General features: G+C 42.8%; 1 protein-coding gene across 1 annotated transcript in view; it reads left to right on the forward strand.

Annotated features, from left to right (window-relative positions):
* Positions 1 to 14,980, forward strand: part of TTC39C (tetratricopeptide repeat domain 39C) — a 97,502-nt gene that overhangs the window by 62,708 nt on the left and 19,814 nt on the right. The window contains exon 6 of the mRNA XM_045850092.1: positions 1,274 to 1,442. Within this exon, the coding sequence (XP_045706048.1) occupies positions 1,274 to 1,442 (169 nt within the window). The remainder of the gene's footprint in view (positions 1 to 1,273; positions 1,443 to 14,980) is intronic.

The raw sequence follows: 14,980 nt of genomic DNA on the forward strand, positions 1-14,980 counted from the left end.
ATAATTTTCTGTGGTGATTCTGGGTGGTCCATTGGTCTCTTATATGTGGCTTTGGATATTTCGTGCTGTTCCATGAAACCGGGGCATAGTTTAAGCTCACATGACACCTGTTTAAACATGCGAGTGTGCTGTCCAAAGCAAGGGTCCACCCATTACTCCATCAGTTAAAATGTGATTTTTTCCAATTTGGTAAGTACTTACCATTTGCAATTTGAGTAATTTTACCAGGTAACATATGCACTTTGACATTATACATGTCAAATTTTTTTCCAAAACATGTTGATATCAAAGAGAACCCTCGTGAGCTGTTTCTACTTGTGTCAGTATTGAGGAATTTGGATGTTAATTCCTCTTAATCAGTGGTAGCTGTTAAAGAGATCATTAAGTTTTCATTTCAGAGATATTTGTGCCTCCTTAGACTCACACAGTGGCCCTTGATTAGTTTGATTTAATGGATTTGTAACTTGTGATGATTTGCCTGTTTATATTTTAATATTATTTTCTGAGAAAGGAATGAGTTGAATTAATAATGTAAGTTGGCCTGATCTACAAAAGAGAACCAAATGTACAAATGTGCTAGAAATACACATTTACATAAAATTTTTATTGTGTTGGTTAAATATTTTCATTAAAGAAGATTCCAATGAATCTATCTTGTTTAATTAGTTTAAATGGCATTTTTCTGGAAAGGGATGAATTTGAAGTGATGGAATTTTAAGTAATTATTTGTTTTTTAAATTGAGCATCCTCAAAGGCCAGAGAAAGGGCTTTTTCTTCTGGTCCTTTCATTTATTTTAACCCAATTAAGTATGGTTTTGCCCGTGGTTCCTGTATTTAAATTCAGATTCTGAGACATACACCCTAACTTTGGTGAACACAGGAGAAAACCACATTTTTCTTTTGTACAGAGTAATGCTCTCCTGAGAGGGGGCAGTAAATCCCGGTGACCAGGTGCTGTTTCTAATTTGCACATCGATGAGTAATGTGTGGAGATTCATCGAGAAGCGAAGCGTTGCAAGAGCTAAATGCTTCTATCACCTAATTTTCTTCTCACCTGATGGGAGGGAGTATGCTGACTTATGTTGTGCTAAAGTTGCAGTTCTCCAAATATTGATAAAATTACAATGGGAAATGACATTCTGATTTTTCTTTGGAGACTGCATAGTAAGCTTTCGGAAGGAGTGTGCGTTGGATGAACACATACTGACTTTTTAAAAATAGAAGCTCTGTAAGAAAAGTGTTTTGTTCAACGTTTCTCTCCCTCTTCCTCTAGATTAGCTCTGCTCTGGTATCACACTGTAGTCCGCCCGTTTTTTGCCTTGGATGGCAGTGATAACAAAGCAGGCCTGGATGAAGCGAAGGAAATTCTTCTCAAAAAAGAAGCTGCTTATCCAAATTCTTCCCTCTTTATGTTTTTCAAGGGACGCATACAACGATTAGAGGTACTGTGCCTTCCCTGTTTTTTTAAAAAATAAAGCCTCTGTTGATCACACCTGTAATTCTCACTTGGGAACTAGTGTCACAGTGAGCCCACGGGTTGAGGAACGGTTTGTTCTTGTGCCTTTCATTGTGTCATCTCTGCAAAAGACTTCTGGGAACCTGGGACACTAGTCAGTTGCCTTCTGTTCAGGAGACGTGGGCGAAGCAGGGCTGAGATTCGTGTCAGCAAAGAGACGAGATTGGTGTGCTCTGCGCTGAAGGCCGGGGAGCGTTAGTAGGTCTCTTGGTCAAAGAACAAAAATGCAATTTTTTCTCTTTTGGAGTTACTAATAATCTTCTAAATTTTCATTTTGGCTAACAGTTGATCTATACACAAGTTATCGCCTTAAATGTCAAGGGCAGCACCAGCTTTGTAATTGCAGTGGCTTTTTATTTTTCTTTTTGGTGTGCTTCCTGTGGCCAGGTCCTGTGCCCGGACTGTCGTACGTGCCATTCCTGTACTGCTCATAACAACCGTGTGGTGTAGATAGGAAATTGTCATGACCATGTCATAGACAAGAAGATAGGGATCCCGGAGGGCTTCGTGTGACTTCCCAGGCTCACCCACAAGTGAGGCCAGGCTCGTTCCAGATGCAGAACATGCCTGACCTTGTCGGGGCAGCTTGCTCTGCCTGTCCTTTGCACCTCTTTTTTGTCTGCTTGCTTGAGGACATGAGGATTTGAACAAAAATGAAAGTGTTCGTAAGAAATACTGAATTTTTTGGACTGTAAGATGCACCGGATCATGAGACGCACCTAGGTTTTAGAGGAGGAAAATAGGGGAAAAAATTTGAAGCAAAAAATGTGGTAAAATATTTAATAACATAAATAACATAGGCTGCCCGCCCCCCCCCCACACCCCCGCCACAGCGAGCCAGGTAAGCTACATTCGGACTATAAGACACACCTCATTTTCCTCCCAAATTTGGGGAAAATGTGCGTCTTATAGTCTGAAAACCATGGTAAATCAGACATGTGAAAGAAGGTGGCTGTGTGCTCAGCAAAGCATCCGTATTCTCACCAGCACTTGTAATGAGTCAGTGAGGTCTGCACGGCCTCTGTCCTCCAGGTAACCAGGCACTCTGCAGAAGTCAGCCCCCCGCAGACTCCACGAGTGCTTCTGAGGGTTTTTGCGTAGGAATGCTTTCATGGCACAGGGATGTTCTGTTCACTGTGTGTGTGTGTGTGTATGTGTGTTGGCGATAGAGTGTATGTTATTTCCCCAATAATTTTTTTCCTTCATAAATTACCTCCTTAAATCTGGGGACTCCTCACTTGCATATATGGGAGTTGTGTTTTAGGAATTAGACTAATAATTTATCATTGAAACAGCACAGAAAGCTCACCAGGATGTGAATTATTTAAACCCATGTCCAGGTTATTTTTCTTCTTGTTATCTGGAAACTGGTTTTCTTTGCATTTAGGCTCATGAGCCTTCAGTTACATAGCTCCCCTTTTTTTCTCTTGCTGTTGTTGCCAGACTAAAGAGGCCCATTTGCCTGCGTGCATCAAAGCCCAATAGATAAGAACAAGAGCTTGGCACAAAGAAAGTAAGGGTTAATTTTTAGGAAGCGGTCAATGCCCACAGTCACAGGTGAGCTAATGCTCAAAGACCTGGCTTCCCAGTGAGTTCCAGGGAGTGGGTTACATAGGGGAAAAATTATTTTACTTTTTAAATTTTGTTTATTGATTTTAGAAACAGAGAGAGAGGAAGAGGGGGAGAGAGAGAGAGAGAAACATCAATTTGCTGTTCCACTTTAGTTGTACATTCATTGGTTGCCTCTTATATGTGCTCTGACTGAGGATCAGACCCTCAACCTTGGTATAGTGGGAAAATGCTCTAACCAACTGAGCTACCTGGTCAGGGCTTGGAAGAGTTATTAATCACGGTGACTAAGGGAGTTAGGGTTCTGTCGGTGTCATGGTCTCTACTGATTGATTGGTGTTCGGGTAGGAGTGGTTGATCAATACATCTGGTCCTTATGTCAGCCATGAGGTTGCTTCATCTGGTTTCCCCACTTTTCAGCCTGGAGCTAAAACACAACTGAGACCTAAATATTATGTCTGGTTTAACTGAGACTCTGTCTTTGTGGTCAACAGACCCACAGCTTTTTCCTACGATTATTTGATGCTGAGCAAAATAGAAACAGACTCACAGACAAAGAGAAGAGACTGACAGCTGTCAGAGAGAGGGGGTCGGGGAACTAGGTGAAAAAGGGATTAAGCTAAAAAAAAAAAAAGACCCCTCATGGATAGACAATAGCATGGTGACTACCAGAGGGAATTAAGGACAGGGCGAGGTAGAAGAGGGTAAAGGGGCGATAAAGGATGATGGAAGGAGACTTGACTTAAAGTGGTAAACATGATACATATACAGATGATGTTTATTGAATTGTACACCTAAAACCTATGTAATTTTATTAACTAATATCACCCAAATAAATCAATAAAAATCAAATTTAAAAAAAAATTATGTGATGCTGACCAGAACCTCACTGTCCTGAGGGCTTGATGCTTCGGGGAGTGGGCGTGAAAGGGAGGAAGGAGGCAGGTGAGTCAGGGGGCTGGATGAGGCCAAACTGAATCAAAAGGAAAGAAAGGAGAACGGCCATATTAAAGAAATGAAATTTCTGTGCAGTTACACTACCTTAAAAACATAATTTTCGTCGGTCTTTTGAGCAGTCCTGTTTGTATGTTAGGATTCTTTTTTTCCAAGGTTGAGGTTAAGGTCTTACATGTAGGAAAGGGTGTTTAGGCTGTTAAAGTTTCTGTCCTCCCTTGGGTTTGTGCAGGAGGAAATAACCCTGTAAAAGGAAATTTTAAACTGACGAAGCCATCTCACTTCAATGGTCATTTCTGAAATGCAAGTTGGGTACAGGGCGAGTGCTTTCCTAGACGTAAATTTCTTAAAGAGTAAGCGTTGTAATTGTGAATAACTCCCGACACAGTGCCTGGTTCAGTGTTCCGCAGAGGTGCTGATGGGGGGGAGCCCGAAGCTCCCAGTGGTGTGCACCATGACAGGGCCGTGTGCTCGGCCTTCAGTAGGACCCCCTTAGTGCCGCTGATGGATGAGTGCTCGGACTTGGGTTTTGAAGCCGGTAAATAGAAATGTAAAAGTCAGGATTTATATATTTTGTTGTGTTGCCATTTTGGTTAATTTTTTTTATTTTAAAAAATGTGTAGTGTCGCAGGTTCGATTCCTAGTCAGGGTACATGGCTGGGTTGCAGGCCATGACCCCCAGCAACCGCACATTGATGTTTCTCTCTCTCTCTCTCTCTCTCTCTATCTCTATCTCTCTCTCTATCTCCCTCCCTTCCCTCTCTAAAAATAAATAAATAAAATCTTTAAAAAATGCGTAACGTTTAGCTAAACTAAATAAACTTTTTGCCCCCAAACTTAATTTGGTGCAGTTTTTGTTTGTGCCACCACTGATTCCTGTTAGGGACTGAGCGCACTCGGGAAGCCAGGGGTTCCCCATTACTGCCGGGAGGGGTCTAGCAGTGAGGGAGCCGCAGTGCCGAGTACGAGTCTTGGAAATACGGTTGGGAGGTACACAGCCAACAGTACAGCTCTTTCCAGGCATTCGGGCTCTTTTAGGGGAAGTAATTGTGGTCTGAGTGTTGGAACTTTTTCACTGTGAGCCGCTTGCTTACCCAGCCGATACTTTGGTTTAAAAAAAAAAAAAAGACAAAAAGATCTATTACGGCTTGTTTAGTAAACTGTAGCCTGAGGATTAAGAGAAATGTGAGGAGAGTTTCTGTTTGGTCCTTCCCCAAGGCCCAGAGGATGAAAGGATTTGAGGGCTAGCCTGAAATCTCACTGATACTGCCCTGCAGGCGCCCAGACACCAGCATTCTGTGAATGTTTCCAGGTAACCCTGCGGGAAGCTGTCAGATAGTGGCGTCCTTCATTCCTGATGAGGACCTTGGCTCCGAAAGGCTGTGCTATGGCTCTTGTCAAAGGCTTTGTAGGGCCTGTAAGGTCCCTGCTCAGCTTATGAGCACACACACGGCTCAGTCGCTGAATTCGCTTGCAAAGAATCTTTATCTTTTCAGTGAGCATTTAGGTTAGAGATGAGGCCCCTTGAGATCTTTCTATCTGCAAACATGGAACGTGGCTTGAGGGCTTGAATTTAGACAGGTGCGTCATATGACACTGACTTAGTTTCTTCGGGGACTGAGAATCTGTGAAACTATTTGAACAGCTGCTTTTGTGTAAGCTGGCGGTCACACAGGGTGGCATGCTCAGTATGTGCTAGTCAGTTTAGATTTTCCTGTACTCATTGTTTTCAAATTATGTGTACTTTCTCTTCTGATACAATGAACAACTTTTTACATTCTTTGGGGCAGTTGGTAGTTCATATGGGAAGCTGGTATTTAATGTGTCCACCAGTCCTGCTGCTCTTACAGTCCTTAGTGTGGCGGCTTCATTATTTTCTGTTGTTGCGGCCTAATCTGACATAGCAGTGAGGTCTAACACCTTTGGGGTCTCTCTGTGCCTCAGGATGGAGAGAACCTCTGCTTTCTGGGACTGCAGCAGCACACGCGTGTCAGCCAGGCTGCAGAAAGAATTCTTTCTTTTCTGCCTTTGCTTCCCTCCACTGCGTGCCTGCATGCTCTACCTGTGGTCTTCCCCATCCTCCGGTACTGTCCTTGCTACCTGTCGTACTGCCCCTCCTGTCTATTGACTTTCCCCTTGTGACTGTCGTATTGCTGTGAGGGATACACTGGTTCCTACGGTACTTAGCATGTAGTAAATGCTGTCTAAGCAGCAGCGGTGGTGGTGGTGATTATTCTTACTGAGTGCTTAAGCCTAGGAAGTAGGGTTACTGAATTTTTTCTCCTTTTCTCTTCTTAGGAGAAAGAACTTGTTTTGGTATTGAGAGCTTTCAGCAAAGCTAAACCTGTCTGTGATTAGAAAAACTGGGTATCTATGTAGCTATAGGGGCTAAGGTAGTATATAGTTAATATATTGTATTTACTTTTCCCTAAATTTCCAGAGTGAAAACAGCTATTAGGAAGTTAATCATGGCTTATATAGTAATCTCAATTTTAAAATGTGAATTGCTGGTTTTGATTTTTTTGTTTTTTTTATTAATTTTCACTCAGGTAAGCTTATGGTAGTGAGAAGTCCATTAATATACAAGTGATTTTTCTTGATTGTTTTAAAAGTATTAGGAAAAATCTATATTTTAATAAACTATTTTCATTTCTCTCTAAACAATACGGATTTGTACCTCTTCCCTCTCCTTCAGTTTTAACAATCTACTTATTATGTAATGTACAGAAATGGGTTTGGTTTTATATGCACACATAATTTTGTACAGTTTATATAGTATAGCTATTTAGTAATAAAACTAATTTTTAACATTAGTCTATTCATCTGTCTCTATCATAAATGCTCAAATATTTGCATGAATGAAATTCGATAAACATATTCTCATGAAATTATTAGGTAAGCATTCTAAGGACTCTTATTTTTTCCTATATTTTATTGATTATGCTATTACAGTTGTCCCAATTATTTTCTCCCCTTTATACCACTGATCCCTGCACACCCCCACCTTCCTGCATTCCCACCCCTTAGTTCACATCCATGGGTCATACATATAAGTTCTTTGGCTTCTCCATTTCCTATACTATTCTTAACTTCCCTCTGTCTATTTTGTGCCTGCCATTTATGCTTCTCATTCCCTGTACCTCCCCCCCCGCCCCGCATTCTTCCTATTCCCCTCCTGCTGATAACCCTCCATGTAATCTCTGTTTCTGTGAATCTGTTCCTGTTCTAGTTCTTTGCTTAGTTTTTGTTTTTGTTTTTTTAGGTTCAGTTGTTGGTAATTATAAGTTTGTTGTCATTTTACTGTTCATAGTTTTGATCTTCTTTTTCTTAGATAAGTCCCTTTAATATTTCATATAATAAGGGCTTGGTGATGATGAACTGCTTTAACTTGACCTTATCTGGGAAGCACTTTATCTCCCCTTCCATTCTAAGTGATAGCTTATCCTTGGTTGTTGTCCTTCCTTTGGTTGTGTAAGGAAACTAAGTGTTTCTACCTAAGCCTCCATGTTGGCTGGAACTCAGCACTCTTATTTGAAACTGTCTTCTGAGCTTGGATCCATACTTTTTGAACATCCTGCATGCTGGCATTTTGAATATTGGGTTTGGTTTTTGGAGCAGAGTTCTGAGTCTAGCACAAGACTGGCCCTTGGTATATGTTGAATGACTAAATGAGTCTAGTTGCCGGAAATCCGTTGATCAATGTGAGTGACACCATTTCTTTGTTAAGAAAGGAGGATGGTCATCAAGGACGGTCTACTCTTCTTGTGTGGCACCTACACCGTCCCCTAAAGCCAGTTCTGAGGACAGTACAAAAATGTCTTGACAACGAGAATAAGAGGATGGCCTCCGAAGGAGGGTACAGAATCAGATATTTAAATTCTGGTGTGCTGGTTGAAGACGTGTGAGTCTAAAGAGATTGATGAAATGCATGTAAATGAGGTGAAAAGCAGCTGGATTTAAATGAAGTCTGTGCTCCTTGCTGGGAGCTGAGGAGACCTGAGCCCCTGAACTCCGCAGGCTCAGCCTGGCAGGGCTGGACTGTCGCTGCCTCAAAGAGCTGCAGCAGCTGCAGCACCACTTCCTGAGGACAGAATGGACGTTTGCCCAAGGCCTCGGGGTGACGAGGAGGGCCTCTGGAGAGGTGATAGTGAACTCTACCTTTTATGTGTGTGTGCCCTTATCGCGTGACCTGTGTCTTGTTGAAGCTGCCTTCCCTGTCCTTGCTGAGAAGCAACCTTGTCAGGCAGCCCGCTCTCCGGCTTTGCACCCCACCCCCTTCCTGCTGACAAAAGGGTATGGTAGTCTGTGGTTTCCCTCCTTCGTGAGCAGAGGTCCCTGCAGGGACCGCTTTGACAGCTGACCTTCACTTTGCCTTATTTAGGTCCCATTTCCTTCCCGGAGGGTGGGGTTTTTTGCCCTATTTTCTGTACCAATGAAGTTCTGTGTGAAGGGCGTTCCCACTCTGCCCCAGCGAGTGCTGTCCTGTCTCTGAAACTCTCTTCCGCCTTTACTGTCAGCATCTTCAGTTGTCTGAGGTACCTTTTAACAACTGGCTGTAGTGCTTTCCCTTCAGACTTTTTTAACAATAAAATCACATTTTTCATGGGTGTTCTGCAGAATAAGTGGGAGGTCTGTGTTGCTTTTCAGCCCGTGAGCTCACACGATTGTTGCAGGAACAAAAAGGTGGAGGTTGACACCTCTGGTGATGAATCTGCCAGGTAGCGAGAGGTGACAGGAGGTTCTGGGGGGCTGTGGAGCACGGGCCAGGGCAGAAGTGCCAGATCCGGAGCAGGGCAGGGCCTGTGCTCCCCGACTCCGGGCCATCTGACTGTCATCAGAGCTGTTTGGTAGCAGCGTTTCCTTGCATCTGTAGACAAGCAAGCCTCCCTCTCGTATTAGAACAGCACGTTTGGCCAGCATGATGTAATGTTGTTATTTATAGGATTAGAGAAAAGGCAACACAGGAAGAGAAATAACTCCCGGAGTTCTTCTGTTAATTGCAGTCTTCCCTCCCTGCGTCCTACATGGCTGTCTATTACTTCAGGCACCAGAAACTCAGGTTGCTGCTTATTCTTTGAACTACACAGATGAGAAATTGATTTATTCTGGTGGAGGAGAGATGGATGCTATTTCTCTGTGTATTTTCCAGGTAGATAAATTCTTATCGTGTGGTTTAATGACTCTGTTCACTGAAATGAGATGATAGTAAAATTGCAAATAAGTTAAATACTTCTATTGCTAGACTTAAACTCTATCTTTACAGGCTGTCGGGTTAGAAAGCAAGTAGAAGGGTAATACTGATTCATGCCCCTGAGCTCACTAAATATGCCTGAGAGGATGAGCTTTCCCATACCTGTATTAGCCCCAGTCCCAAGGGTGGGATTAAATGCATACTCAATGGTTAGGAGTCATTGATAGCAGTATTGCTAAGTGGATTCTGCTACTCAGCAGTGCTAATGCCGAATCCCATATAAGTAAGTGGTTGTCACATGTCCTTCTGTGTGCTACAGGTGACAAGAAGGACCTCTCATTTTAAAACACATGTGTAGTAGTTTATTTTAAGATATCAAGCAAATTTATAAAAATAAGCAAGTGGTAATTCTGTTTTACTTTAAATTATTTTGTGATCTTTAATCACACGAGACTTTATTTTTTTTAACAAATCTAATGTTTACATGTTTTGACACAGTTTTTGTAACTGCTATGAAGACTGTTCAGATTTCCATTGTGTTAATCATTTCCATTGTGTTAAGGCAATTTGGTATTGCCCTGCCGGGAGATTATTGTTGGGAGAATGGACTGTGGCTTTTTCCAAAGTACTTTGCACTATTTCACTGTGATAGCAACTACTGCAATACCTATCTTAGCCTAGTTTCCCTTGAGCTGTTTCCTTGGGTTCTAGCTTCAGTGGAGTCATTAGTAAGATCAAAGAGTCAAAAGAGCTCTGTAGCCCTTGCTGAATGAGGAGACGTTATACTCAAGAAATAGTGGTCAAGAGTACGATCTGTGATTTTGTGCGTGGGGTCAGCAGCAGTTTTCTGCTGCATAGTTCTTGTACTTGTTGTTATTTTCATAATGATGAAAATTAAAGCAGTTTAAAGATAGTTGTTAAAGTGTTACCGATAAGACATCTCATGTTCATGTATCAGAAGACTCAGTATTGTTAAGGTGGCAATATAACCTAATTGAGCTGCAGAGTCAATGGGCAAAGAATAGTCTTTTCCACAAATGGTGCTGGGACAAGTGAGTATCCTCTGAAAAGAATGAAGTTGGACCCACTACCCCATACCATACACAAGAATTAATGCAAAATGGATCATAGACCTAAATACAAGAGCTAAAACTATGAAACTCTTGGGTCAGACAGTGGGTTCTCAGACACATTGAAAGCACAACAACAAAGTAAATGGAACTGCAGTACATCAAAATGAGAAACTTTTGTGTTGCAGTGAGTACTATCAAGAAACTGAAAAGACAGTACACATAATGGGAGAAAATATTTGCAAGTTGTAGACCTGATAAGGGACTTATATCTAGAATATGAAGAGAAGTCTAACAACTCAATCATTAAAAGACAAATAACCCAATTAAAAGAATAGACAAAGGATATGAAGAGACATTTCTTCAAAGAAGATATGCAAATGACCAATAAGCACATGAAAATATGCTCAACACCGTAAGTCATGAAGAAATGCAAATCAAAACCAAGCAAGATGCTATTTCCTCTTCGCTTGCCTAGCTATTATAAAAACAGAAAAGCCCTGGCCATTGTGGGTCAGTTGGTTGGGCATTGTCCTGCAAACCGAAAGGTCACAGGTTCGATTCCTGGTCAGGGCACACAGCCTAGGTTGTGGGTTCATTTCCCAGTCAGAGTGTGTGCAGGAGGCAACCAAATGGTGTTTCTCTGTCACATTGATGTTTCTCTCCTTCTTTTTCTCCCCCCCTTCCCCTCTCTAGAATCAGTTTAAAAAATTTTTAAAAGCCAGTAACAAGTGTAGACATGCATGTGGAGAACTGGAATCCTCATTCATTGCTGGGGTGAGGGTAAAGCAGTTCAGGCACTTTGGAAAGCAGTGTGACAGCTCCTCAGGTCCTTGAACCTAGATATGCCATGTGGCCCAGCAGTTCCACTGTTACATATACTTAGTTTTTCTTGCTAATAAGTTACATGTATAATATCTATTATATGTGTAATATATATGTTACTGCTTTCAGATGTATGGAGGTTCCATAAATATTGACCTAAAGAAATGGCCAGAGCAGGCTGTTTTTCCTTTTACACAAAGAATCAACACATTTGTGAAGAACTCACAAGACGAAGAAACTTAGGCTAGGGGACTAATTAGTTAAGAAACTAAGCAGGGTGTGTTTACACAGCCCTCTCAGTCCTGGATTCCCTGTCTCTGGCAATAAGATCGTGCCTCTACATCCTGGAACACAGAGAGTACCTTTCCCGTGGAGACTTGCTTTCTTCCTTCGGGGGGAACAGAGAAGACGTCAGGGTGTCCTCCCTGCACCAGCTGTTTTTCTAGTGACTTTAATTCAAAATAATCAATATGCCAAAGTGGCATGTTTGGGGGTGGCCTGCTTTGAGCCCCATCAGCTGCCTGAAGGTTCAGTGTTATTAAATGTTTATTGCCATGTGTCTTTTGTTGTGATTAATCTCATTTTTGTCACTTGGTACATTGTGTGCCGAGGCTGGCTCTGTCTGGTCCTGTGTTTGAGGTGTGCGTGGCCCTTGTCCTCAGCCTGGCGGTAGCCTGTGCACAAGGGCTCGGCGCTGGAGGGCACCTTTCCAAGCTGAGTGCTGGCTCCTTACTTTGGCTGAGTGACTTTTGATGATGCCCTTGATCTCTTTAAACCTTCCTTCCCTCCTCAGTGAGTGGGAACCTGAGAGGTACCTAAGGTGCAGTTTGCTGTGAGCATTCAGTGAGGTGGAAATCTGGGAGGCCTTTGCGCTGGTTGCTGGTGGTAATGCTGATGGTGCCGCTGTGGCTGCTGTCAGGGCTGCGGTGCAAATGTGGCAACAGTGACCGAGTTCGTGCACTGGAGGGGATCAGGACCAAATAGCAGGTGAGTGGAGGCTGGCGTGGCCTGGCTTTGAGAAACCAAAACTGGCCTCTCGGAGGATGAAACATGGTATGACTGGCCTATGGCGCAACCTTCACAGCTGGGAAAGACAGCCTTGAGGTAGGGTATGCGGGCTTCTCTTGGGGAGTCAGTAGGAGTTTGCTGTGGAGGTGGAAGCACGGAGGGTACCCTGAAGAAAGCCCACCGGGTCCAAGAAAAGGCCAGACACGAGAGAGCTGACCTTAGTGGAGACGAAGTGTTTCATGGAGAGAGACAGGTGGCAGAGCGCTGACCCAGGAAGCAGCAGAGCATTTCGTCCTGTTTCTCAGTGCAGATCACCTTTCCCAGGGAGGAGTTTCTTGCTCATAGTTAATTGGGTACAAGATGCGTGTGTATTGTTTTCATTTAGTCTTCAGAGTTGTGTTTATTGTCCTTGTCTGTTTCCCTTCCTGAGTACCTGGTTTGGACAGATTTTTCCTTATTATCAGATTGAAAAGATGATCATAGTGTTCTTACTTGTTTTTCCTCCTGTTTTAAACATGGGTTCACGCACCCGTGCACTCAGGGTTCCGATGCTTCTGTGTTCCTTACTCTTCTCACGCTGGTAAGTGTGCAGTGGGCTCCCCTTGAGGGCCCCTGTAGAGCCAAGCTTAGGAAATAGAATTTCTCCCTTTTCTCTACCCCTTGTCCAGAACTTTTCTATGAAATTTTATATTTTGTCATAGTATCATATTGAACTTTTCTGTTTTTATGACTTTGGACTCATAGTGTTTGGGCACACTGCTGTCTTAAGGCTACATTTAATGTAGTAGTTCTCATTCCTCTGTGCTTTCTTGTGGAGGACTTGGAAGCCATCGGCCTTGGTTGGCACATTGCTTCAGAGCTTCCGGCTTGAAGCACCGGGTCTGTAGCATCGTAGAGAGAACACGGCCTCGGAGTCTGGAGCTCTGGCCCCAGCCCTGCCATAAATGGTGAAAACACTCTGCTTCCAATGGCTGCCCGCATGTCCGACAGTTTGGGAGAGCTGTGAGACCCCAGTCAGGTCGGTCAGCCTGCCACGGCACTCCATGTTTTTACCTGGAAAATTAGGGGTTAGAACAGATGGGGTTTCTGAGGCATCCGCCCCGGAGCCCTGCTTTGATGGCAAGTTTGTACATGTTCTGTGAGACGAGCTTCCATGTCAGGTCAATGGGAATGTTCTGGGGCTCCCCAGAGACTTCGTTTTGCAACATAACGTTGCAAAGATAGAGTGTGCAGGTACGCAGGTCATGTTTACCCAATTCATTTGACCAGGAAAATTCTTTTCATACAGCATCCTCTAAAATTACAGGGTTCAATATAACGCACTTTGAGAAACAATAGACTCATAAGTTTTAAGATTTCTTCCAGCTTTGAAAGTGTGTGGTTCTATGAATATGCTAAAAGCTACCCAAGCGTCTGATACAGGCACACCTTGTTTTACTGCCCTTCGCTTTACTGTGCTTTGCAGATGGTGTGTGTTGTGCAGATTGAAGGTCTGAGGCAGCCCTGGGTCGAGCGAGTCTGTCAGTGCTGTTTTTCCAGGAGCTGTTGCTCACTTCATGTCTCTGTGTCGTAGTTTGGTAATCCTTGCGATCTTTCAAACTTTCTCGTTATTGCATTTGTTATGTTGATCTGTGGGTCAGTGATCTTTGATGTTATTACATAACATCTCAGATGATGGTTAACGTTTTTTAGCCCTAAGGTATTTTTAATTAAGGTAGGTACATTGTTTGTTTGTTTGTTTTTAGACAAAATGCTAGTGCACACTTAGACTACAACATAGCGTAAATAGAACTTACATGCATTGGAAAACCTAGAATTTCATATATCTCACTTCACTGTGACACTCACTTTATTGCTGTGATTCGTAGCTAAACTCTCATCTCCAGGATGTGCCTGTGTGTGGAATATATCTCAACAAGGTTTATACAATTTTTATGGTTTTTTTTAAGATTTTTATTTTTATTTTTAGGGAGGGAAGGGAGGGAGATAGAGATAGAGAGAGAGACATCAATGTGCTGTTGCTGGGGGTTATGGCCTGCAACCCAAGAATGTACCCTGGCTGGGAATCGAACCTGGGACACTTTGGTTTCCAGCCTGCGCTCAATCCACTGACCTACGCCAGCCAGGGCTACAATTTTTATGTTTTTTTAATCTTCAAAACCAACTACCTGGGATTATTTCTGCTTTTTACAGCTTGTCTTTAATTTCTCTTTGAAAGAAACCCGCAAAACAGCTTGCCCATTTGACAGCCTTTGCAGAGAATGCCATTCAATTCTAGGGAGACTTTTCAGAGTCACTTTCCTGATTATGGCTTCTGTTTGTTTCTCTCACACAAGCCTCTGTGCATACTAGGTCTTCTCCATCCGTTTTCTAGGTTTTTCTGCTTGTCTTGAATTGCTGTCTTCTTTTGAGTAGTGTGACTACTCTACGTTAGCGGGTTCCATATTTCTGCGGTCTTTGTTTTTCTGAGTTAATTCTTTGCATTATCTTCTTTGGTGTTTGACAGCATCTTCTACATGAACCCATTTATTTCAAATTGAGTACTGTTTTTCATATAAATTTCTTTTCTGTAATTTTTAAAGGCAGTATGGTGTAACTGATGGGCTTTTCCACATACTGGCTGTCTGAACTTTTGGAGCCTGTCCCATCTGGAAAGAAATAGGGCAGTGACTTCCATGTCAGCCTGAAGTAGTGTAACGTGGATATGATGAAGCACTGAGCACGTGGTGCTTGGCCGGGCTTTTCTCATGCAGACAGAACTGTAGCTGTGTTGTAAATCCAGTAGGAAGCACTTTGCATCACAGGTTTTGTGAAAATAATGTGCATAATTCTTGAGAGACCAAGGAA

This window comes from Phyllostomus hastatus, unplaced genomic scaffold (assembly GCF_019186645.2).
Source record: "Phyllostomus hastatus isolate PE091 unplaced genomic scaffold, TTU_PhHast_1.1 phas_contig_80, whole genome shotgun sequence".
NCBI lineage: Eukaryota > Metazoa > Chordata > Mammalia > Chiroptera > Phyllostomidae > Phyllostomus > Phyllostomus hastatus.